This window comes from Fusarium coffeatum (assembly GCF_003316985.1).
Source record: "Fusarium coffeatum strain FIESC_28 chromosome Unknown BRIP53273_contig_167, whole genome shotgun sequence".
Lineage (NCBI taxonomy): Eukaryota > Fungi > Ascomycota > Sordariomycetes > Hypocreales > Nectriaceae > Fusarium > Fusarium coffeatum.
The window spans coordinates 26645-49770 of record NW_022157960.1 but is presented as its reverse complement, the minus strand read 5'-3'; the positions used below and the strand labels follow the sequence as shown (position 1 = coordinate 49770).

Below are 23126 nucleotides of genomic sequence, written 5' to 3'. Positions count from 1 at the left end.
GCAAAGTGTTATTCGACAACAAGCAGGTACGCATACAAGTCGTTTGATCGAGATATTGCCGGTGAATTGCACGTTTTGAGTTGCACGATCATCCAAGTTTTCCTTTGTCAAGTTCTTACGCACAGAACAACGATTCTTCAATCAATTATGTGATTGAATACGTAGTAGATAATTTGCTTCTCAAAATTTGTGCCTCTTGCCCTTCCGTTGCTATTCATATGAACGATGTACCTGGTACGCCGACCAAGTTCTTGGGCATGAGTAAGTCTGTCCTCACTCGACTGCAGATCGGTTTTGCGCCTGAGGTTTGAAAGAGAAAGCTTTAGGGGCAAGTCGAGCTTCGACATGAATTCTCTTCATACGGAGTAGATCGTCTGAGGTAATACGAAGGTTGGTTCTCGTGATAGTTCGAACTGGAAGGAACTGGTGCTCTCGACTCGGGGGTAGGCAACTGAACATCAACTCAACGGTCAGCAACAATGCGGCAATTTTAAGGCTTAGAATATAAGATCTCGAAAGGACACGGGAGAGCGCAACGTACATATAGGTCCTGTCCAAGAAGAAAAGCGACAGCGGACTGTTGAGCATGAGGTCCAAAAGCCATTACCGATCCTATATGCGACCCCCAGCATCAGGAACCATGGCCGACCTAATGCAGTTCTGTGTCTTGTACAGAAATTCTCCAATGAACTCTCGTGGAGACAGAATAGCAATTACGGAGTCATTTTGTCTTCATTTTCGAATTTGTTCTATAGTGGTCTTTGTTCTGACCAGACTGTATGGAGCGTTCGCGCTACGTGCGCAACTCAGGGCTATTTCAACCTTGAAGGCAGCTAATTCGGACCTAAGAACTCACGCAGGGGTTAACAGATACCACCTCTTCAAGGGCAGAGAACATACCTGTCGAGCTACTCATTCGCTCGGGATGATGAGACTAAAGGCTTTACACATTTGAAGCATCATGACTTCAATGCTCGTACCAGACTGTTTTCTTTTGCCATACCTAGCATGTGGTTTCTACCAAGGCAGAATTGTTCGTCCAAAGAAAGTTAGGTAACTACTTATAATTGTATCGACATTAGTGAGCTGGCTTTCTGACGGTCCAAACATGACCAAGGGGCATTGTAGCTGACCTGACTAATACTCCCTTTACCCCAAGTCGACTGCTATTAGCATACTATTCAGAACGTTCAACAAACTTTTCATGTGTTGATGTCTTTCTGCCAGGTCTCATTGATCCGCTGAATCTTTCAAGTTCAAGGCCTCGGAATATGTAATCAAGTCCAACGAAGGAGTCTTGAACAAACAACGCTAACCCACCTGTCAAGACCCCCATGAGCTCTTACAGCGACGGGGAACCTGGATAATATGAAGTAACAGGGACCCGTATTCCATTTGTGTTGGATCGTCTTAAGTCGTCGGAATGGCATTCTTCATTCTTCGGTTCGGTTGGGGTCTCGTTCGCTGTGTGATCCTGTAACAGAGGAAAAGCCAGATATTAGTTTCAAATACTCATCTTTTGTTTGAACTTACCCGGATATGAGCCGATCTTATTGGATTGGTGTCAGGGGCTACCAGAAGTAGTAGCACCACAGGAGATAGATTATTCAAGGTATACTGAACTCTCCTTTCCAGAAAGGTTCCCCCTTTTGTGCGTATTTCTTATCAAGTAGGAACAGATTGGGCAAAGCAAACTGTATCAAGATCGAAAGGCGGCCAGTTGAATTTCGGGCTCATCGAGACCCCTACCTTGAGCCGGCCTACTATCTGGTTTGCGCGAGAGAAATAGCAGAGCCGCACTGAGCTCCTGACCACGTTGTATGCGATTTAGCTCTACAACCAGGGGCTTGAGTCGGTAAGGACTAGTCTCAAAGCCCTACAAAAGGAGGCGGGTATTGAGGAAAGCTAAGAGTGAAAGGACCTTAGGCAGTCGACGGGTAGCCACTTGTCAATTCGGGAACTCAGATGGCGGCGGAGTTTCGACGTCGGGTAAGGTGGGTATAACAAAGGTTGTGAATACTATCAATAAGAGATCATGGTATTGTTAGTACAGCTATGTGTTAAAAGAGAATGATCACTTACAGACAGTATAGTCTTTGCTGGTACCAAAAGATATCAGGAACTGAATGGCCAAGTAAAGGAGAAGTCTGCAGCAGAGCTTCCCCTTAACTTACGTTCTGTTTATCCCAATCTCTGTTCTTTTCTGGTAGTAAAGGCTAGTATAATCGCACATGGGCCATCCAAAATATCAGCGAGACAAGCTTCAAGCCATCTGGACTGTTCTTTCCCGGTGAAAAGCTGAGTGACAGCGTCCAGGATGACTCGTTGTCTGCGTTCTCAATGGCGAGATCAATGACTCCCAAAGCCGGTCGCTCTGGGGATCCTAGCTGACTGTTCGAAGGCGTTGAGGAGTATTCTAGCTGGTATAGAATGTCCTTTCGTATGGCATGATGGTGAAGATCAACTCTTGAGGTGTGAAAGAGAGCGCTTCCCTTTTGATCGTCGAAACTATGGTAAATGGGCTTGGCATTTCGAGAAATAGTACTTGTGTGAAGAGGGTAAGTAGTAGGCAATATATACTGGTAAAGGGGCTATCGAAAGAACCATAGCTCAAGACTTCCAACTCACCAAGTATGTGGGAGGCCACAAATCTAATTGCTTCCGCCAAAGCCCTAGAATGCAATATCCTCTACCAACGATGGAAGTCGAGCTGAGAGAATCGATCAATGTCATCTATTGATGGTCTGAGAAACCATTGAGTTTCTGGGCTGTTCTCGAGGAAGGATATATGTTCTACCGTCCATTTTCTTGGGTGTTGAGTCTTTGGAGGGCCGGTCCGCTCGAAGAATTGGTAGACTACTGTGACAATTGGTCCCAACTAGATACCTTACCCTTGAGGGACTCATCAGGGGACAATTGCTAGTATAAAATAGCCACTGTAGACTGCTACGGACAGCCAAGGCGCCTTAGTCCCTTCGGGGGCACTTTGAGCGCCATTTCGATTTTCTCTGCAACCACAACAAGTAGAGTGCGGATTCTTGAAGCTGCTTAGTCTCTGGATGATAGAGTACGCTATGGGTGTTGTCTCATTGTTTAACAAGGCTCTTGTCTAGGAGATGTTGGCGCTCGTTCAAGATTGGGAGTGTCGGTTCTGTTGATCATATTTGTATCTGCGCTTCCGCGTCTTCGATTCTGTAGATACTGTAGGACTACATAATGATATATTGTCAGCGAAACAAGTCAAAGGAGGCGCTAAGAGAAGCTGATTCCTGTAGAGAGGGTTTCTTACCATACTGTTGTGGATAGATCCGGTACGTACGGCTTGATGGCTTGCACCAGGGATCTGCGAGCTCGTCCGTACTGGACCATCGCCAGCTTCTCAAGATCCTTTTTTGTGTAAGGACTTATTCGAAAGGAGGAATCAGTGGCTTAGGATCGGGGTCGAGTTGGTTTACTGCAAGGTTGAATTCAAAGTCGTGCAAAGTAGGCTGGCGTCGGAGGATAGGTAGAGTGGAGTATCGTGCACTACCTTTGACTTTTAGCAATATTCTGCTGAACGATAAGACATAAATAATCCATGATGAATTCACTCGATACTACTTACTCGTAAAACCTTTATGGGAATTCATGGCATATTTGTGAGTTCAAGTGGTTACAGGTCAGAGGCGGTAGTGTTGGGAGCCCTGGTACAAGATGGGCCCGATATTTTCGACGTAATCAAAATGAAGAACTCACAGGGTTAACCAAGAATCACGTTTAGTCTCTGGAAGTAGCACCAAGTTAGAAATCCAGAATTTCAAGAAGGTATCGACGAGTGTTTGCCAGGAACAAACGAGATTCTTTTGCTCTTCGTTCATTCTTTGGTATCCGGCTGTTTGTGACGGCAAGCTTCGATACTTTGCCTTGAGCATACACATGAGCCAAGTGAATGGACTGGATTAACCGCAGTCAGATGCAGCAAAGGTATTCCTCTGAGTTATACTCCAATATTTTCAAGTGTGTTCTGGACTCGCAGGGCAGATATGCATCATTGGACGGCTGCTAAAACCAGACGCCCAACGGTGAGTACAAAGGTTCTACGGCCATTTATATGCTTCTCAGGGAGTGGCATACGCCTGTAGTAGTTGACAGTAGCCTATATGTGCGAGGTCATGTCACCTATCTTACTCTTTGTAGAGGACTATCCCAGAACCCCATCACCGCCATAACTACTCTCTCATGACGAAAAAGCGTACATGATAATGTAAAAGAAATACGAATAGAATCTATAGATACTTGATAGTGGTTTGGATCTTTCTAAAAAGTATCCTGGAGTCCTGGATGATTTGTGATAGCAGTCATAGTTAAAGTGCCTCGAGTTTTCTGGTCATATCTATGTTTTAGCTTGGTCAAGTCCCCTACCCCTACTCGGTTCGATCCGCCCTCTGAGTGATTCGTCTCTGACCCCCTCTCCCACCAAACCACCACTTCTCCCCCACTCCTCCTCCTCTCCCGAACTCCGTCGAGAAACAAAGCAGAGACAACAACCGCCGCTCCCACAGTAAGTATCACCCTTTGCCTCGACTCCTTCTATTGAAACAAGAATACACTCTTCTCCCCTCCCTTTTCCTCTCCTCCGTCTTTCTCTTCTCTATAAGAAGTTTCCGTTTGTGTTCACTCCCTTCGCTGCTCACTTGATCCCCTTGTGTCCTTTCACGATAACATTTCTCGAGCTTCACATTTCCTTCTTCAACCTAACACATACCTACAGATCACAAGCAACGCCTCAAACCCCTCTGCCGCTCATCTCGTTGTCCTACAAGTCCTCTTGATCATCAGACCGCTCGGGAGCACACTCCTCCCATTCAAAACAACACTCCAAAACATCGCGACGAAACTTCAAGGTAAGCCAGCTCTCTCTCATTCTGGAGCAGATCAACAGAACCTCTCTCTCCTATCCCGACTCTTTCTCTGTCTCTCTTGGATTGAAGCTGATGTCGTATTCTCGCTACTCACTAGTAACCGCTATTGTTTTTGCGACGACATCGCCATGTCGTCTCCTCCGGAGTTCCGTCGCCCGCACGACCCTGCGACGTCAGAACGCCAGCAGAGGAGCGCGTTGGCGATCTTTGGAATCGACGAGTCTGCTTTTGAGACACAGTCGGATGCTGGCTCGTCCAGGGGTAAGTGATTCTCTTGCTTCCGCTATCATGACAGCCCATTATGTCCTGTAATCTCTCTTGTTCTTCTTCCTTTCCTTCATTCTTCTATCTGGCGATCTCTCGTTCTTCATCATGCCTTTTGTGTTTTCCTTTTCGGATCTGTTGTGTGCCTTCCCACCCCCTTCGTTCACAATCGAGAATGCAGAAGACTCACACCAAAGGGTGTTGAGCCGTTTGTATCATTTCTTGTCTCTTTCCGTTTAAACATTCGCTTCTTCTGTCTTGAAGGCAACTCCAGTCTATCTCTTCGCGATATAGCACATTCTCTTTGTCTACATAGTTTGCGTGTGGCTTGTCGCTTTTGCGTTTTCCCTCCAGGGTGACCCCTGAAACTCCTTTGTTATCAAGCAGCCTTCCTCAACGTGCCAAAACGAAAAAATACTAATGCTCTCTAGGTTCACCTTACCGACCTCTTTCAAACGTGAAAAGGTAGGCTTTGACTTTGAAATGCTATTGTTTGGACGTCCCTGACAAAAGCTTAGTCTCCCTACACTCCCTAAAACAGCATATGATTCACCTGAGAAGAAGGACGACTATGACGAAAGCGCCCAATCTCACTGGGAGTTCGTCGAACCCAACTATGGTTATGTTAAAGATAGCATCTCTAACTTGACTAGACCTCCATCCTCCGAAGAGGACAACCAGCAAAATGTCGAAGCAGTGCCCTCCGAAGACCACACTCAACTTGCCGAGTCTCAAGCTCAGACTACCACTGTCATTGAAGGCTCCCAGCCTGTCGCCAATTCAAACCCAGCCTTTGACGCCCAGGCTGTCTACCCAGCTGAGGCATGCCTTTTCGTTGCCAAGTAAGTCACACGTCTAACCGTTAGCTGATGAATCTGCTAACTTCTCCCAAGTCTATCTCAGGCAGTCGACGACAGAAGCATCGAATCCGAACTCACCAAGTTCTTTGGCAACTTTGGGACTGTATTCGTCAAAGTGAAGCGCGATCGAAGACTCATGCCCTACGCATTTGCACAATTCACCGTAAGTTAGCTCTTAGTTGTCTCTTGTGATAGACCGACTAACTAGTTTTATAGGAGCGTAAGCATGCCGACTTCGCCTTGGAGAAGGCATGGGGAGAGTCTATCATGGGCCGTAAACTCCGGTTGGAGAAGTGCGGCGGAAACTGTATGAGCCCTTACATTCATGTTGATAGGCTCGCTACTAACCTTCTTTTAGTAGCCTACATCATCTTCCGCAGGAACAACCGTCCAGTTCAGCGCGAAGAAGCGCAGAACATCTTCTCTCGTTTCGGAAAGATTGCCAAGATTGAGCCCTTGAGCCAGCAAATCCAATCGAAGCTTAGCGTCCCCCCTTCTCTGCTGGTGCAGTATGAGAAGTTCGATCCGAGACGCGATGTTGTCAAGGTAGGTTTTGATATAGAGTCTTATTAAGCTGGACATGACTAACAGATGATTATCTAGTCCTTTGGTCTCTCGAACGTCTTCATGATTATGTCGTACGACCCCAAGATTGGTCAGGACCGTTCTGAACGTGCTCCAGGCGATCAAACATTCATGGAGCACTATGACAGGGACCGCCGTTCAATCTTCATGGGGAACCTGCCTCCTCATGCTGACGAAGCCCTCGTACACAGACTAACCTCCTGGTGCGGAGAGGTTACATCTATTGACTTGAGAAAAGACCCTAGTATCCATGGTGGCCGTAAGAAACACAACTCGTCTCATATGGCTCTTCAACTAACCATCTCAGCTCCCAATGTTTACGCTTTCGTCGAGTTTGACCGCCCCGATACCCCTGATGAGGCTATTCGTCAATTCGTAAGTATTCAGTGAAGTCCCTCAATTCCTCAACTTCCATACTAACTGATACTCTAAGAATGGGACACACGTTGAAGGCTCTATCTTGCGAGTTGAGAGAAAGCGCACCAAGCCTACTCGAGATATACGAAGCTTCTCACAGTCTCTCCACCCACTACCATTGAAGCTACCTCTGCGTCCTCATCGTCGTGCAGCTTCCGCAGCCATTGCAGCCATGGAGCACCCAAACTCCTACCAGCAAGTAGATTCTGTAACTGTGGCGCCCATCAACCCTCAGAACAACCACGGCCGAGCGCTCCCTGTTCCTCCTGCACCCGCTGGTGTCCAGGCCAACCATAACCGCATGCTCTCTACTGTAGGACTTTCTCCTATTCCTCGGGACATCGTTGCTACATCTCAGAAGAACGAACGAGCAAACCACCAACAACGAGTCATGTCTCCAGCCAAGGTGCCTATGTTCGATGGCACTGGGTTGGATGAGTTTACTCCAATCCAGTCCCCTGAAAAGGCTGGCGTACCCAACTACATGGGTAACAACGTTCACTGGGGTCCATCACGCTTTGTTGAAGCCTCTCCGGTTTATGTCCTGTCTCCTACAGATTCGTCTCCTGAGCAGAACTGCCCCAACAAGGCTCTTTTGAAATCCTTTGCCGATCGTATGACTGCTCCGGAACGCTCCATCTCTTATGCGTTCTCGCCTGCTGCCGACTTTGCGGCGGATCGATGCGAAATCGCCATCGATGATCAGGATGGTGATGCAGCGAAGGGACATCGTCGTGGGCCCTCCGCCCTCTTCCCCGTTCCACCGGCCCTCGATGTCAGTGAAAGTGAGGGGTCTAGTGACTGGCGAACTCCGGGCACTGCAGAGGAAGAGAAAGGATTCAAGCAAAAGAAAGCCAAGGTCCGTTCGAAGCTTAGACGAAATCACCTCTCAGAACAAAATCTCAAGAGAAATGAACTTGTCGAAAAGCGCTATCTTAAAGAGCACAAGTCAGCAGAAGCTCTTCAGGCAAAGGCAAGGAAAGCGTCTACTTCCAAGAAGGATGCTGTGACTATGACTGAAGATGTCCCTCTTCAGCAGGCTTCCGGACAAGGACCCCTGGCTGGTCTTGTTCCATACCAGGGAGCACAAGTGCAGACACAGATGCCTCCTCAAACCGTTGGTGGCTTTGTATACTTTGCTGTACCTGTTGAACAACTTGCTGCACAGCTCCCTACAAACTCCCAATTCAACAGCTACCCTGCACAACAGCCTGGAGGTCAATACCAGGCACCTCCTCAAGTGCAACAACTTCCACAGGCCCCCTTTCAGGCTCCAGGTCAACCCATCTACGGCGACGGCGCACTTACTCCTTACCAGGCTTCATCTCAAACCCCCTTTCATGGAAACGTCCAGAATCCGTACCAGGGATATGCTCAGGCATCCTATGGCAATGGTGGCCCAGCATATCAGACTCCTCAAGTCCAGTATCAGAATGCGCAACAAGTTCACGCCCAAAGCCAGCCCCATGCTGCGTATGTTCATCCTCAACAGTACGGCGCACCGCTTCCCATGTCTCAGTATGTTGGCAACAACCACATGGCGCCCACTGGCAACTTACCTATGCCAAGTCATCCAGCGGAGACTTATCACCAGATGCCACAGCGCAACGAACCAAAGCGATACAATCGCTACAATGGTCCATCTCGCCGACGATAACCCGCAAAAACGCTGTGTGAGTATAACGATTCGCTTTCAGATGTCTTTCTGTCGAGCCGAATCTTTCTTTCAACCTTCTAATTTTGACAACTTGATCTTACTTCATCTTCGACCCTTTTAGTCGACAAATCTTCGATTCGCAAGTTTGTATGCACGTACGTATGTTCGCTCGCGTTGATTATTCCAGCATCTTCAGTCTCTTCATCCTCGCTACTTCACTACCAGCTTGACTTATTAGTATAAGTCAGTTCGACATCATGATGCTCAGCTCGTTTCTTTTTGTTCTTCTATGCATATCAGCTTTCGGCGTGGCAGTCTAGGCCATCCAACAGCTGAACTCACTTCCTCAACTATGCGCAGCATCAGCGACACGGCTTAGTAGTTCAGGCCATTCATCAGCTGAATTCACTTCCTCAACTATGCGCAACATCAGCGACACAGCCTAGCAGTCTAGGCTCATCAACGTTCACAAGGCTCAGCTTAGTTTTCTTTCGAACGTTTCTTCTTGGTCAATGCTGTTCAAGCACATGCTGGCACAGTTGCCATTTTGCCACAGCCCGGCGGCTTTTTATGAGAAGCTTAGCAGAAGCATACAAGGATGCAATTCTGCTCACACAGACTTCTCTACTCACAGACGGATCTTCCTGCTCAGAAACAGACGTTGAATCTAACAGACAGATGTCCGTGGGAGCCAAGAGGACATACGGGGTTGAGAAATCAGGTTCGAGGCGGGGAGATTCTCGCATTGGTCTCATCAATATTGTACGGATTTATACACATAAAACTCTCTAGAAAAGCACAGAAAAAGATAAAAAGAGAACAGTGTTCTCACTAATGGGTTTTTACCCACCAAAACTTGTGTCCCTTAAACTATTCCTCGATGCGAGTGACTGTAAATGCGACATGATGTGATGATGTCCAGAGGAGCAAAAGGGCCGAAATCGCCAAATAATATGATATGATATCCATGATAAGTTATGCCTCATGTAAGTTGAATCGTGGGTCCTCAGGCGGTTTACAGTAGTAGAGTCCATTAAACGACCCCCACTCTCTTAGCCAAAAGACAAGCATTCGATGGCCTGGAACTGTTCGCCAAGCGTCCTTGTTACAGTTAATTTGGCGATCAAAACGTTACTCGATCGGGCGTAGGACTCAACGCTAGATAGATAAATAATCAGGCGAGACTTTTAATTTATTCCCTTTGAATACAGTTTTTTCTTCTCAATCCTCAACTCTCAACTCTTCACTATTCTCATCAATCGAATATAGCCCAACAAAACAAGACATCGCCAGCTAGAATGGGGTTTCCTTCCTTTGCGGCATCAAACGCCGTCATCTACGTCACTTATGGCGCCTTTTTGTTCGTGATCCAATTTTGCTGATACTGACACTGGTGATTATGAAGCTGATAACTGGATCTAGACTTATGGGAACTGGCATTGCTTGGAAGATGAGAAACCAGTCCAAGGCCGACTTCCTTTCAGGCAACGGAACGCAGACGGGTTAGAACTTTCAACCTTTGAGATGTTCATGAGATGAAAACACTGTAGCCACAAGTTACACTGATGGAATCTTTCATGAGCATCTCGCCACTCTTCTCAACTCGTTTGACAACCGGCTGACCATCATAACAGCCTTCCCTCTGGCCCTCAACTTCATCGCTTCCGGTGAGTAGAGCTAGTAAAGCTCTCACTTAAGCATTCCGGAGCGGTAGCAAATGCAAACGCAACACAACAGCAAAGACTTGCGCAGTCATGAAGAAACCGGCTGCAAGGACTCAAACGAGTTCCAATCCGATACTTCTCATGGTCGAGTATACCAATCAAAGATGAACGAGCAGGTTCGTACATTGAATCAAGGATCTTCTTCTTCTCCCCTCTTCCAACCCCCCGAGTTGCCCTCGACTCTGTTGCTACTAACCTCTTTCTGGGCTCAGTTGAGAAGACTTTTCTCACAGCTGAGCCTGGCTACTTCAAACCTGCTCCAGAGAGGCAATCTCGGGAGGCTGGGGGGAGAGGATGCGGCTCACTACGGGCGCTGAGTTGACGTAACATCTGGATCCAACCTTGGAACACTTGCTTGCTGTGGCAGAGTATGTGTCTTTCTGGGGAGATCCAGATGTGCGACGGCGAAGCTGAGATTGTACCGTAAATACTCGATCAAGTTAATGCTTGCGTGGGAAAAGTGTTGCCGCTCCAATTCCTTCCCTGCCCCTCTGAAAACGATGGAATGACAACTGACTCTTATAGCTCTCGGTTCTGGTATTCTCTTCTCGTATCCTGAGCTGGCCACCATCTCTGGTGTACAGGGTATGTTGGTGTATGCTCTCGCGTCCTCTCTGCCCATGCTTATCTTCGGATACCTTGGTCCCATCATCCGACGCCGATGTCCCGAGGGCTTCGTCCTCACTGAGTGGACTCGACAGCGCTACGGCGTTATCACCATGTTGTATCTGAGTTTTATGTCGCTAGTGACTTTGTTCTTATACATGGTTTCCGAGCTCTCAGCTATCGGGCAGGTGGTTCAAGCCTTGACTGGTCTTGATCCCCTTCCGGTCATGATTGTCCAGTGTGCTATCACTACTATCTACACATGTAAGTTTTGTGGTTTGCTATTCAAAATTCCTATCTAACTTTGCAAGCCCTTGGTGGATTCAGAATCTCTTTCATCACCGATGTCGTTCAAGGTACCATGGTCATTGGCCTTGTTATCATCGCTGCCATCACCATTGGTGCCAAGACTGAGATCCAGCGACCTCTTATCGATGAGTCCGGTCTTACCAAGCCCAACTTGCTTGGCTGGCAGCTTCTGTACATTCTACCCGTTGCTGTTCTGACCAATGACTTCTTCCTCTCTTCCTTCTGGCTGCGAACCTTTGCTTCCAAGACAGACAAGGACCTCCGAATTGGAACCACCATTGCCACGATTGTTATCCTGTGCGTCCTTACTCTTGTTGGTTCTACTGGTCTCATTGCTGTTTGGTCGGGAGCCTTGCCTCTCGAGGACAGTGCCGGCTCTGGTTCGGTAGCCTTCTTCATCCTTCTTGAGACCCTTCCCAGCTGGGTCGTTGGTATTGTTCTCGTCATGGTTGTCACTATGAGCACAGCTGCCTTCGACAGTCTTCAGTCTGCCATGGTCTCTTCAGGCTCGAACGATCTCTTCCGCAACAAGCTCAACATCTGGTACATCCGTGGCATTGTGGTACTCGTCATCATTCCCGTCATTGCCATCGCCCTCAAAGCTCCCTCTGTTCTTCAGATCTGGCTTATTACCGATCTCATTTCTGCTGCTACCATCCCAGTCCTGGTCATCGGGCTTATCGACAAGTTCTACTGGTGGCGCGGCTTCGAGGTCGTTGTGGGTGGTCTTGGTGGTATCCTGACCGTCTTCATCTTCGGTTGTGTTTACTACGGAAACGCTCAGGAGGCAGGGGAGCTTCTCCTTGTGCAGAAAGGACTATACGGCAATGACTGGAGTGCTTTTGGTGCTTTCGTTGCCGCACCCGTCGGTAGTCTCCTTTGGGGCTGTGGTGCTCTGGTTCTCCGTATTGCCTTCCAGTTTGTTTATGCCAAGGTCCGTGGACATCGCTTTGACGCCCTGGACCGTCCCCTGAATCTCCGTCCTGCCAGCAGGGAGGACGATACTCCTTCTGAGAACCTTGTGTCTCAGACTACGGGCAAGTTTTTCTAAACAGGTTTTTGGACAGATGCCGTTGGATTCTGTTTCACCATTGGAGAGTGGCATCCAATTCAATACAATCGGTGCTGTATTTATCATAACTCGGGAGTGTAGTAAGAGGGGGTGTAAAAAAAGTACATTTAGTTTGATTAGATTGTCTGTTCTTCGCAAGACTTTCTTTGAGCTTTAAATATCATTTCGTTCTCACGCATATACATGTTCACTTTGATCGAGACATGGCAGTTGACCCAGGCTATTTGCAGATAACAACTGCCAAAGCTCTAGTCCTTTCCACAACACGATGAAACCATTGTGCGTTGTTTCTTTCTGTTCTACAACTCTCGAGAATCAATTGACGCAATAGAATTGTTTCAAGGGTGAATTATTCGGAACTGATTTGGAGAAGTACTTTGCAAACCTCCGTTCGCCGGCCCCAATGCTGTTTTATAGTACATATATGCTTCTCGTACAATATACACGATCATTTTACACGATTCCGTTTTCTCGGCTCGAGCTCACTCATGTTCTGGACACCACTTGCCCAATGTATACAATTTCCCTTTATTTCAAGGGACCTTTCCACCCAGCACGCTGAGCCTGCTCCCTCATAATCCAATCCTGCTCTTTTTGGTATGACTCAAGTGTTGTAGCAGGGACGGTTCCCCAGATTCGCCATGGCGTGGACTGGAATGTCTTCTCGTTGACCTGTCGTGAGAGCACCACGTACTCCAGCTTGTCTTGCACCTTTGTGCTACCAGGCACAAGCTCACCAGTGGGCTTCTTGTATTTTGCGACACGCTGCGTCGAGGCGATTGCAATAACAGCCTGCTCTGTGCAGTTGTCCTTGTCGTGGGGGTTGATATTGTGCACCTGGTGTGCTACCACACGGGGATAGAATAATGGCTTATTGACCTTGATAAGCTCGAATGTCACACGTTCACCGGCATTGCGACGGTCGATAGCTGCTGTGAGCTTTTTGCCGAACTGGCCAAGGCATAGGCTGTTGATTGTAGACTTGTCGCCCGCCGCAAAGGCTCCAAGCATCTCCATATACATGTTCTTTGCGGTAGGCGCGATCTTGCCACGGCCGATCTTCCACTTGGGTCGTGTTGTCCAATTGGGCATGGACTTTAGCTTGAATTGGAGGAGGGAAAGGAACTCGATACCCCATTGACGAAACCGGTACCAGGTATAGTTCAGGGAGTTGGAGGCGCCAGAGGGGTACCGTGATAGAGGGAGAGGAACGAATGTGCCTAGTATACTGTTAGTTCTTCTTTTCCATATCAAATCCATGGCTTTTTGCATCAATTGGGGTATGTATGGACCAAGATGTCAATCTATCCATCTTGCACTCACCAGGAAACAATGGGCCGCCCCCAGACTTGAAGTACTCGTCGTTGGCTCTCTTCTGAATTGCAGACATGGACTCAACATCCGTCTTCTTGGAGTCTTTCGTAGCCGCCCTTCGCATTTCTCGCAACATTCTCTCCCGGGAGGGCATTGACATGTACCGACATTGTACCCTCGCTGCTCCGAAAACGCTCTGGCGCAAAATGGCCGGGCGCAGCGCCATCGCTGAGGAAGACATTGGCGAACCTCTCTATTTTTTACGTTTTTTTCTTTTGGTCTGAACCGAGTTGACGAAACGCACAAAAAAGGTATTGATGGACACCCGGCAGTTACCGGCGGCGCAGGGTCATAATCGATCTGGAGCTGGCTTCGGCCATCATCGTCTTCTGCCACTGAAGAATTTCATGGTTCTGGGCTGATAACGGAACAACTATGTGCCGATACCGGCGCACATGGTCAGGACACCCGTCCTCCAACCTAAGTATGGATATGGATATATTCTGTTTCGAATTAGAACGAGGCAGGCTACTGAATTTGCTGAAGAGTTCGAAACATAGCCATCAGATTCAGTAGAAGTATTAATAAAACATTTATCATGCAGGTAAGGTAGTAGGTACTCGAGCAGTCCAAGTGATAAGGTGGGGGTATTCGGTATTCATCGTCCATAATCGTGCAATACACACAGGGTACTACGTGTAAATCACATATGTTCCTTACAGGTAGAACTTCAACTCTACACACACCATCATAGCTGAACAGCCTAATCCACGTGCACAGGCTCACTATCACAGCTTCAGCTGCTACTAAGATCAAATCTAATGTTCTTCGACTCCCGGTGAGCCAATTGGGCTCTACGGAAAAGCTTGCGACAGCTTAAACTTCTACTCAAATTCTCCATCGAACCATCCATCACAGTCGATTGCCCATCATGAGGGTCTCCCATACACTCTTCTCGAGAAGCTTTTTTGGTCGGAGTATGGACGAGCTAAAAAGGCGCACTCAAATAGGTACATTATTGTTTCTTCAAGTCTAGTACAAAGCTAACTGGTAATCACAGCCGTGACCTTTGAAACCATCAAAGGCGCCACACAGCCCAAGCCTCTATATAACTTCAATACCCTCGACAGTGTCCGCGACTGTATTGTCATGTCTGATAAGACGATTGGCGGTTTCTCACAAAGCAACTTTGACTTCGAAAAGTCTGCCGAGTCAAGCGCCAGCTCCAACAAGACACCCTCCGCCTATGCTCGTTTTCACGGCAACATCTCTACCCGCCTCCCTGACGACCGCCCCAACATCCAACGTACAGGCTTCGCTGGTTTCCGATCTCCCGACCAAAGACCTACTATGTTCGGTCGTTCCATGTGGGATATTGATCCCTATATCTACCTCGCCTTACGTATCAAATCTGATGGTCGTAGTTACTTCGTCAATCTGCAAACAGAGAGCGTTGAGCCATCAGATCTGCACCAGCATCGACTGTTTCCAAAACGACCGGGTCAGTGGGAGACAGTGCTGATCAAATGGAATGATTTTGTGAGAACAAATCACGGCTTTGTTGTCGAGCCGCAGACCGAGATGTTACGACAGAAGGTATTGACCGTAGGTGTTGGACTAACGGACCGCGTTGACGGTCCTTTCGAGCTTTGTATAGAGAGAGCTTGGGCCACCAACGACGCGAGTGAGGCGGAAATAACAGAAGAACCTCAAGCTTCAGCTATTCCAGAAGGGGGTGAATTGAGGAATAAAAAGGGCGAAAAGGTGCGATGGTAGATGCTATGGGACAGTCGATACACATGTACTTATAGATTCGATGACCTTGAGTGAGCTTCTACGAACCAGCCACTGTATCACTGGTTACTGTACAAATAAAACTGTAATGAACTCTATGAATTGTTTCCCGGGTATATATACATTTATCTTCGCAATCATCAATCATTACCCTTCGAGACTGAGTGATTCAGCGGTCTTCCGTAGTGAAACATAAGCCGCAGCATAATCTGCAGCCAAGGCCAGATCTCCTGTCACCTTCATGATCATGGCCTTTTTCGCCATCATCTGGCATTGCATATTGATGTCTTCGATGCTTGAGTAGTGGTCAAAAGACTTCTGTACAGCAGCGAGAGCTTTAGTCATGTATTCCAACCGTTTCGACGATTTAGGCTCGCATTTGCCGGCAAGACCCATGTTAGCATCTGCGAGATAACAGTAGAGCTGTGCCGTAAGGCTCGCAGTCTCGCATTCTAAAGAACGGGGTATAATAGCAAGCAAGAGTTGGGAAGCAGCTTCGAACTCTGTAAGTGAGATTAGGATGTTCGACACAGACCCGATCGCTTGCCAGAGACATGGGATGAGACGGGCCCCCCATGAAATGCTTGCAGCCCGCATGGCAGTAGTGAATCCTCTCTGTGGCCGCCCACACTTGTCAAGGAGGGAAGCCTTGAGGAGCAGGAGTTTGACTCGAAGAACAACGTCCTTCTTTTCGTCTTGAAGTTGCGACATCATGCTGTCAACCTTACTAAAAGCGGCTTGTAGGTCTCCTCGGCGAGTAAGATAGTCAATGTGAAGGGTGTCCACCAAAAACGCCATGTCAGGTTCAAGGTCGTCCATTTTAGACTGCAAAATTTGCGATAATAGCCTCTCGGCGCCTTCCAGGTTATTATGATGTAGGTCTCTCTTCAGCTTGACGATTCCTCGGTACTTATGCCAGTATTGGCTAGGCTTCCAAGACCTGAGCGAGTTTTCTTCCAGTTGTTCTAATTTGCTCAACGCATCATCGTAACGACCACGCAATGCTAGCAAAAGAGAAAGGCGACAGGTAAGCTTAAGCTCGTCGTCAAATATGGCGTGACGAGCGTGGCATCTCAAGAAGACCTCACAAGTCGCTGAGGAAAGTGTTGACAGCCCAAGTCTATCCCAAAGAGCCGAGGTGAGTGATAAGTGAGAACCGAACATGTTCTTCATGTTTCTCTCGACGATAATGTGTGAGCTTCGAACTATGGATTCAAAGGCTGTGGCCACGCTGTCGCCGTTGAGCAGTCCGAGTTTCGCTTCACTGAGGAGAACTGAGCTCCATAGTGTCCACATCCCCGTCTCCTTAGCCTTCACTCTGAGAAAGGCGAGGCTTTCTTTTCCAGTACCAAGCATACTGTTAGATTCCAGATTCTGGACAAGATCGGGGTGTGCACGACCAAAGTGGAAAAGCCAATTCAAGGCAAAGTTGAGACATGTCATATCGCGGTTTTCCCGTGCTGTGGACACTGTCTCGAGCATGGCAGCCACTGCTTCCTTGTGACAGCCAAAGTCTGCTTGCAGAACAGCGAGATTCATGAGAGCGTACTGGTAGAATAAACGGTCTCGGTTCTGCATGGTGTAATCAAAATATCTATGGAGACAGTCGAATGCAGTGGGATAGTCCCCAGCTCTCCAAGAGTCAAGAAATCTATGCGTTGTTAGATTGCAAGTGGCCTATCCAGTGACAAAGGTCGACTTACTTCAGGTAGTGTGTCAGGCTGGGGATGAGGGAACTGTCGTTAAGCAGGTCGTGGAATTGATGACGGATCTCGAGCGGAACTCTGTTGCCAGATTCTTATCCTATTAGCATCGATAAAATCAAGCCACCAAGGGTTCCTTACTCTGCATTTGTTCGATTTGGAATTCCAGGAGACTTTCAATGTCATCCGTACTGACAGGGAGTGATCCGTTTTGATCTCCCGTAAGCATATCACCATATGCCACTGAAGCCAAGGCCATAACACTTTGGTGGTCCCAATCCTCTTGTTCACCCACTAGGAGAACATTGTCAAAGCTCAGTCGCCCAAATCCAGGGATTTTGCGCTTCAAGTAAGAGGCAGTGGGTTGTCGATATCGCACAAAGTGCTTCCACAGCTCTGTACAGTCGTGAAAGTGCAGTCGTTGATATTCAAGTCTGGCTCTCCGCACAAAGGTTCCAAAGGGAGAGTTTGGCGTGAGCTTGATGCCTTCGTCCTCTTCTACGGGCTGGCCCAACTCAGCCAGTCTCTTTCGCTCCTCTTTCGTTTTGCTCAGCATTCCAGACAAGTTGTCGAAGAAGTTGTGGAGGGCATCTAGCGAGTTGATATCCCAAAGCTTTCCGAGGAATTGATCCCATAATCTTCGTCCTGGCATACCCATCAGAAAGGGATAACTTCCAAGAAGTTTCTCGAAATCTTTGATGCTGATGACGAGCCCGACTGTGCGCTCAGCTCTGCCCCATCGCTCAGACTGATCAGCAGAGCCTTTTGGAGGAGAGTGGTCCATAAGGTGAGAAGTGACAAAGGACAATACAGGCAGGATAGCATCACTCGGTACTGCCCCTTCAACATAGAGCTCTACAAGGGCGAGAAGGCCGATTTTGGCCGGGTTGAGGTAACGAGCCATGGTTATGAGCCATTAATTGGAGAACGTATTGAGAACAAAATTTCATGGAGGAGAAATGAGGGAGGGCCTGACACGTCCAACGACGTTCTACACAGCACCCGCACGCGCCTGCCTAAGAGTCAATCAGGTGTCCAAGGATCACCTACCTCCAGAGTAGGTAGGTAGGCACCTACTTAGTACCTTAGCTAAGGGCAGGCACCTCAGCTATGGATAGCGAATTTCTCCAACCTTCTTCAGCATTAAAAACCCCGTTGAACGATGTTATAATTGCTAGACCTCTTGTGGCTGGCGCGTCTCTATTGGTGTTGTGTTGCTGGGGGTTGCGATTTGGCCGGGGCTTCTTCGGAAAATTCCGGTCGATGCTATAGAAGTGGGATGACACAATCTCTGTTAGTGGGGGCTACATCACGACGTCAAAGGGGAGTTTTCAAGAATAAGATGTAATTCAGGTCAGATAATCTGCTCCAAGAAATACGTAGAAACACGGTGCACAGTTATGATAAAAAATAGTATGATGGATGAGTTATAGCAGAATTCAAATGTCACTAGAGACCTAAGCTTTGGAGAGAAGACAACAGCAGCAATAACCATCGAATACAGACGGTACAGAGTAATCGAGAACCATGAGTAGTTGTCTAAGCCAAAGAACTAACACCTTTGAACGAGTTTAACAGGTATCAAACTTATATTAGACGAGGTAAACCAGTATTCGGAAAATTGGAAGGTCAAGGCTTCATCAAATCTGACGAATGCTACGAAGATAAACGTAGAAATCAGCTGTCTGATACAAGGCTCTATTCCTACCAACACAAGGCAACACCAGTTTTGCTCTGCTCAGTGCACCAGTAATGCAGGAGTTTGGGATTTTCAGCAATCAGTCAATTCGAGTCTAGGGAACAGATACAAGGCATCTCCAGAGGGAGTAGTCCATGAAGGAGTGGTCCAGCAATTGTCCAACGTATGAGCTGTCAACACATCATATTTAGGCGGTCTTGTCCTTGTTGTGATAGTTAACCTCATCGTTCCAGCTACGCAAAGGTTAGTATATAATCTTCAGGGGTCTTAGGATCAGAAAACTTCGAGCTCAACAGCTTAGACCCGACCTCTAAGCTTGTTGTCGCTCTACTATAGCTACTCAAGCTTCTGTTTCTGCAATGATGTCACAACTTACAAAAGAGTCTGCGACAATGTTAGTAACGAGCAAACCAGCCATAGGAATCCTTTCAGACTCACCTTGTCTCCGTTACCCCACTGGTAGTTCTTGGTACGGATGTTCTGGTAAGGGTACTCGGTGCGCTCCTCCAGAGGAGGCATGTGGCTCCAGTGCTCCCAGTGCTCACTCCAGAGCCAGTAGGCGTTGGCACCAGCGGCGATAAGGCAGGGAGCGACACCGCTTCAATCTCGTTAGCCATTGCTATCCCAATGCATAACCACAATCTTGTCGTCTCCAACTTTCGATACTCCGGGTTCGGTGCCGGGTTCGTAATTCGCTCAAAGGATCAGTGTCAGACGTACTAGAGAGAGATCTTCTTCCACAGCTCTGTCTACCGTTAGCAACCATGCCAATGCCTACAATTGGCAAAATTCGGCGTCGTCGGCTGTCGACTCACCAGTGGTACCAGTGGCGTGCTCCTTGATGTGCTGACGCTCCTTGATGAACTCGTTTTGGGTGCTGGCAAAGCGGCGCTGGACGGGAGCGCGAAGCTGCGCGGTAGTGCGCGTAGCGGCGCGGGTGAATCGGACGGCGGACATCGTGGACGGTGTTGTTCGCTTTGACGGTTGATGAGTCTAAGCAAGTTTGTGATCAGGTCATTATTGGACGAGCTCGGTTAGAACCGCCAATGAAAGCTGCCTCAATTGTAAGGTAGCAATTTCCCCAGATCGTGTCTTGACATGCACGTGATCTCGTGGCGGAGGCGCGCTTAGAAGTTCAACACCACGCGGTGGGTCTCTGCGTCATTGTAAGGATCGCGGCGTCTTATACTCAATTGACTTGTGGTTGGAGAGCAGGGCTACTCAGTTTTAAGTTCTAATCTTCTATACTACTCACTAAACTTGTTCCAAGTCTTATACCGACGTAATTCTTCTCTGTCTCCGTTTCTTTCCATCGCCATACCAACCTAAGCACCAATTCCTTCTAGACTCGACTCATGACCACAGGATCTTCATCACCCCGAGATGAGTCTTGAGATACTTGCAACAGTCGCTTCTGTTCCCCTGTGACACCTGCCTTCCCTCAAGCTTCCACATTCACAGCTTGAAATATGACGTTTCGGCTCACCACCTGGAATGGTGAGTATACCGACTTCTTCCAAGGCCTTCGCTAACACAATCTATAGTCAACGGCATCAGGTTAGTGAATCACAGTCACTCGCCAATCTCACGCTAAATATTCGGCCTTAGGAATCCTTTTGGTTATCAACCATGGAGGGAGAAGAGAACCTTCCAAGTAAGCTTCTTCCTCGCGCAACTTTCCTTCAATCCTTTCCATCCACTTACGTCTCTGCAGGCTATGTTCGATATCCTTGAAGCGGATATCGTTGTCATACAAGAGACTAAAATCCAACAAAAAGATTTGCGAGATGACATGGTTCTCGTCCCTGGATGGGATGTCTTCTTCAGCTTACCCAAACATAAAAAGGGTAAGGCACTCTCTCTGTTCAGTTACACCCACTGAAACGCCATCAGGATATTCTGGCGTCGCCATCTACACACGCAACTCTACCTGTACTCCGATCCGAGCTGAAGAAGGCGTCACTGGTATTTTGACACCTCCAAAATCTACGACTAGATATCGCGACCTCCCAGAACATCAGCAGATAGGCGGCTATCCCCGTCCTGGTCAGCTCGATGGCATTATTGATGAAGCAACTCTGGACTCCGAAGGCCGTTGCGTGATACTTGAATTTCCAGGCTTTGTACTCCTTGGCGTTTACAGTCCTGCAAACCGCGACGAAACCCGTGACGACTTTCGCGTTGGTTTCTTCCAAGCACTTGATGTTAGGATACGAAACCTAATCGCTGTAGGGAAACAAGTCATCCTCACAGGCGATTTAAACGTCGTTCGCTCTGAAATGGACTCGACCAACGTTGCAGAAACACTCCGCAAAGAAAATATTGATCTTAGTGACTGGATGAATATGCCTGTCCGACGCATCTTCAACCAGCTTATCTTTGAAGGGAGTGTGCTGGGCGCGAGAGATCAAGGGCGCGAATCTCCTGTCCTTTGGGATCTTTGTCGCTGCTTTCACCCTGAACGAGTTGGCATGAACACCTGCTGGGATACAAAACGCAACACGCGACCAGCTAACAATGGCAGTCGGATCGACTACGTCTTATGCAGCAACGGTATCAAAAGCTGGTTCAACTTCTCAAATATTCAGGAGGGCTTGATGGGGTCCGATCATTGCCCAGTCTTTGCCACATTCACGGACAAGGTGATGGTCGCTGACGAAGAACGTGCCCTACTGGAAATGATGAACCCTCCTGGCATGTTTCAGGGCGAGAGGCGCCTTCGGGATTGGAGTGCTAAAGACCTACTTCCTTTGTCTGCAAAGCTGATACCAGAATTCGATCGACGGCAGAGTATCCGCGACATGTTCACAAAGAAAGCTACTTCAGTCGCCCCTCCACCAGCGTCTGCTGGCTTGGGCGTTGCTGCAAAGTCTTCAGTGAATGGAGATTGCAGCACCGAAGAGGTCGCGGATAATTTTGATGGAACTTCGGAGCCTCAGACTACCGCTACTCTCACGGCACAGCTGGGAGATACGACTGGCTCAACCAAACAATCTTTGGCTCACAAAAGACCTGGGTCAGCGGTCGACACAACAAATCGACCACTCAAGAAAACGAAGTCTACGATAGGTGCCAAAGATCTCAAGGTCAAGGTGGCACCTGGTCAACGAACATTACAAGGGTTCTTCAAGCCAAAAGCGCCAGTGGCTCACGACGGCAAGCCAGAGCGAGTGGCGGCAAGTTCTACGCCCTCTCCGACAAAGAAACCAATATTGCCAAAAACAGGGTCAGCTAGTCCACAGCAACCACCAAGTGCTTCACAAGCTATGTTCACAGAAGGACCACCATTGAGTATAAGTCGAGGCGGGAACGATCCCGATTCTTCCGACAGAGTCTTTGACCCAATAGAAGCCAAAGAGTCGTGGTCCAAGTTGCTGCGAAAGAGGGTTGCGCCAAGATGCGAACACGACGAACCCTGCATCAGCCTTACTACCAAAAAGCCAGGGGTCAATTGTGGTACGTCTCACAACGGCAGCTGATTCAACGTGCGTGCGGTGGCGTTTCCGTTGCATAACGACGTGGCTGCAACTTTGACTGCCGGCACAAGGTCAAACTTTGAAGGCTAACTCTGATAACAGGTCGTTCATTCTATATTTGTCCACGTCCACTGGGCCCGTCAGGAGAGAAAGAGAAGAACTCAGAATGGCGTTGCGGTACATTTATTTGGAGCAGTGACTGGAGTGGCTCATGACTGAGTTCTCTGTTTTGGGTACTATTCTACTGAACTCAATACGCTTGTACCGAGACTGGGCTGTGATCTTTCAACGGGATGTTCGGGCTGTTTATATTGGGTGTGTGCTCAATTACGTAGAAGTGTTGGCCTCCTATGGAGAGCTGAGAGACAACGAGGTATAGATACGACGGCAGCAGAGTAGAGTGATCACAATAGAACCGTTAAAGCTACGTGATATGGGTTTTATCAGTGTCATAATTTGAATCGCTACTAGACATTTCACACACATCACTGCAAGTAACCCAGAGTTCAATGGTTTTCCTCGATTGAGTTCTACCGTTGGACAATACATTATGTTGCCAATCGGCTACATCTGTATCTAGCTAGCCAGTAGGCCTCAAAGTAGCATGTATTCCGTAAACCAGTGCAACATTAAACGGATCAAATGGGTTGCAAGCCACGCTATCGCCGTTACCGCTACGCTGTTGCTGATCAGAGTTACTCGCGAGCCAAGAGAGGCTTCGTACAAAAATCAGAGCAACGACACG

The 23126-nt window shown here is 48.0% G+C and overlaps 7 protein-coding genes across 7 annotated transcripts; 4 read left to right on the top strand and 3 right to left on the bottom strand.

Moving 5' to 3' along the window:
- Positions 1–5029: 5029 nt before the first annotated feature.
- On the top strand, positions 5030–8684 carry FIESC28_07522 (uncharacterized protein; the record flags this gene model as incomplete). Its single annotated transcript, XM_031161662.1, has 9 exons — positions 5030–5162; positions 5597–5630; positions 5684–6007; positions 6059–6188; positions 6242–6332; positions 6384–6571; positions 6629–6869; positions 6918–6985; positions 7044–8684. The coding sequence occupies 9 exons, from the start codon at positions 5030–5032 to the stop codon at positions 8682–8684; spliced, it is 2850 nt and encodes a 949-aa protein (XP_031014270.1).
- Positions 8685–9982: 1298 nt separating this feature from the next.
- FIESC28_07521 (uncharacterized protein) lies at positions 9983–12374 on the top strand (the record flags this gene model as incomplete). The annotated part of the gene is made up of 5 exons (XM_031161661.1): positions 9983–10044; positions 10107–10186; positions 10235–10351; positions 10934–11278; positions 11326–12374. 5 exons carry the CDS (start codon positions 9983–9985, stop codon positions 12372–12374), a joined length of 1653 nt encoding a protein of 550 aa, XP_031014269.1.
- Positions 12375–12923: 549 nt separating this feature from the next.
- On the bottom strand, positions 12924–13833 carry FIESC28_07520 (uncharacterized protein; the record flags this gene model as incomplete). The annotated part of the gene is made up of 2 exons (XM_031161660.1): positions 12924–13615; positions 13719–13833. 2 exons carry the CDS (start codon positions 13831–13833, stop codon positions 12924–12926), a joined length of 807 nt encoding a protein of 268 aa, XP_031014268.1.
- An 807-nt stretch (positions 13834–14640) lies between these two features.
- FIESC28_07519 (uncharacterized protein) lies at positions 14641–15485 on the top strand (the record flags this gene model as incomplete). The annotated part of the gene is made up of 2 exons (XM_031161659.1): positions 14641–14719; positions 14770–15485. 2 exons carry the CDS (start codon positions 14641–14643, stop codon positions 15483–15485), a joined length of 795 nt encoding a protein of 264 aa, XP_031014267.1.
- A 165-nt stretch (positions 15486–15650) lies between these two features.
- FIESC28_07518 (uncharacterized protein) lies at positions 15651–18110 on the bottom strand (the record flags this gene model as incomplete). Its single annotated transcript, XM_031161658.1, has 3 exons — positions 15651–17154; positions 17207–17300; positions 17348–18110. 3 exons carry the CDS (start codon positions 18108–18110, stop codon positions 15651–15653), a joined length of 2361 nt encoding a protein of 786 aa, XP_031014266.1.
- Positions 18111–19092: 982 nt separating this feature from the next.
- Positions 19093–19862, bottom strand: FIESC28_07517 (uncharacterized protein; the record flags this gene model as incomplete). The annotated part of the gene is made up of 5 exons (XM_031161657.1): positions 19093–19138; positions 19282–19289; positions 19344–19503; positions 19626–19650; positions 19721–19862. 5 exons carry the CDS (start codon positions 19860–19862, stop codon positions 19093–19095), a joined length of 381 nt encoding a protein of 126 aa, XP_031014265.1.
- Positions 19863–20374: 512 nt separating this feature from the next.
- Positions 20375–22384, top strand: FIESC28_07516 (uncharacterized protein; the record flags this gene model as incomplete). Its single annotated transcript, XM_031161656.1, has 5 exons — positions 20375–20402; positions 20450–20462; positions 20514–20559; positions 20620–20752; positions 20799–22384. 5 exons carry the CDS (start codon positions 20375–20377, stop codon positions 22382–22384), a joined length of 1806 nt encoding a protein of 601 aa, XP_031014264.1.
- Between the last annotated feature and the right edge of the window lie 742 nt (positions 22385–23126).